This window comes from Pterocles gutturalis, unplaced genomic scaffold (assembly GCF_000699245.1).
Source record: "Pterocles gutturalis isolate BGI_N339 unplaced genomic scaffold, ASM69924v1 scaffold15648, whole genome shotgun sequence".
Lineage (NCBI taxonomy): Eukaryota > Metazoa > Chordata > Aves > Pterocliformes > Pteroclidae > Pterocles > Pterocles gutturalis.
Window position 1 is genome coordinate 1695 of NW_010123308.1, and position 355 is coordinate 2049.

General features: G+C 60.3%; 1 protein-coding gene across 1 annotated transcript in view; it reads right to left on the reverse strand.

Moving 5' to 3' along the window:
- Positions 1-207, reverse strand: part of LOC104464982 (transcription factor Sox-18A-like) — a gene marked incomplete at its 5' end in the record, with an annotated part of 848 nt that extends 641 nt beyond the window's left edge. Inside the window, 1 exon segment of the mRNA XM_010077865.1 lies at positions 8-207. Coding sequence (XP_010076167.1) covers positions 8-207 — 200 coding nt within the window.
- Positions 208-355: the final 148 nt, after the last annotated feature.

Sequence of the window (355 nt, forward strand, 5' to 3'; positions counted from 1 at the left end):
GACTCATGCTGAAGTTGTCACTGCAAGGCTGGGAAAGGTTATGCAGGAGGATATTGGGCTCCATCCTCTTGATTTTCTTGGCTTGCTTCTTTCTCCTTGGGCGGTACTTGTAGTTGGGGTGATCCTGGAGATGCTGGATGCGCAGCCGCTCGGCCTCTTCCACAAAGGGACGCTTGTCGCTGGCGCTCAGCGCTTTCCACGACTGGCCTGGAAGGGGAAAGAGGAGCTCTGTGACACCAGCGTGGCCACCCGGCACTGGCCAGGGCACGGGGACACCAGGGGACAGGGAGCCCTTGGGGTGGGATGAGCTCCCGCGGTTGGTTCAGCACCTGAGTGGTGTCCTGGTGCTGGAACG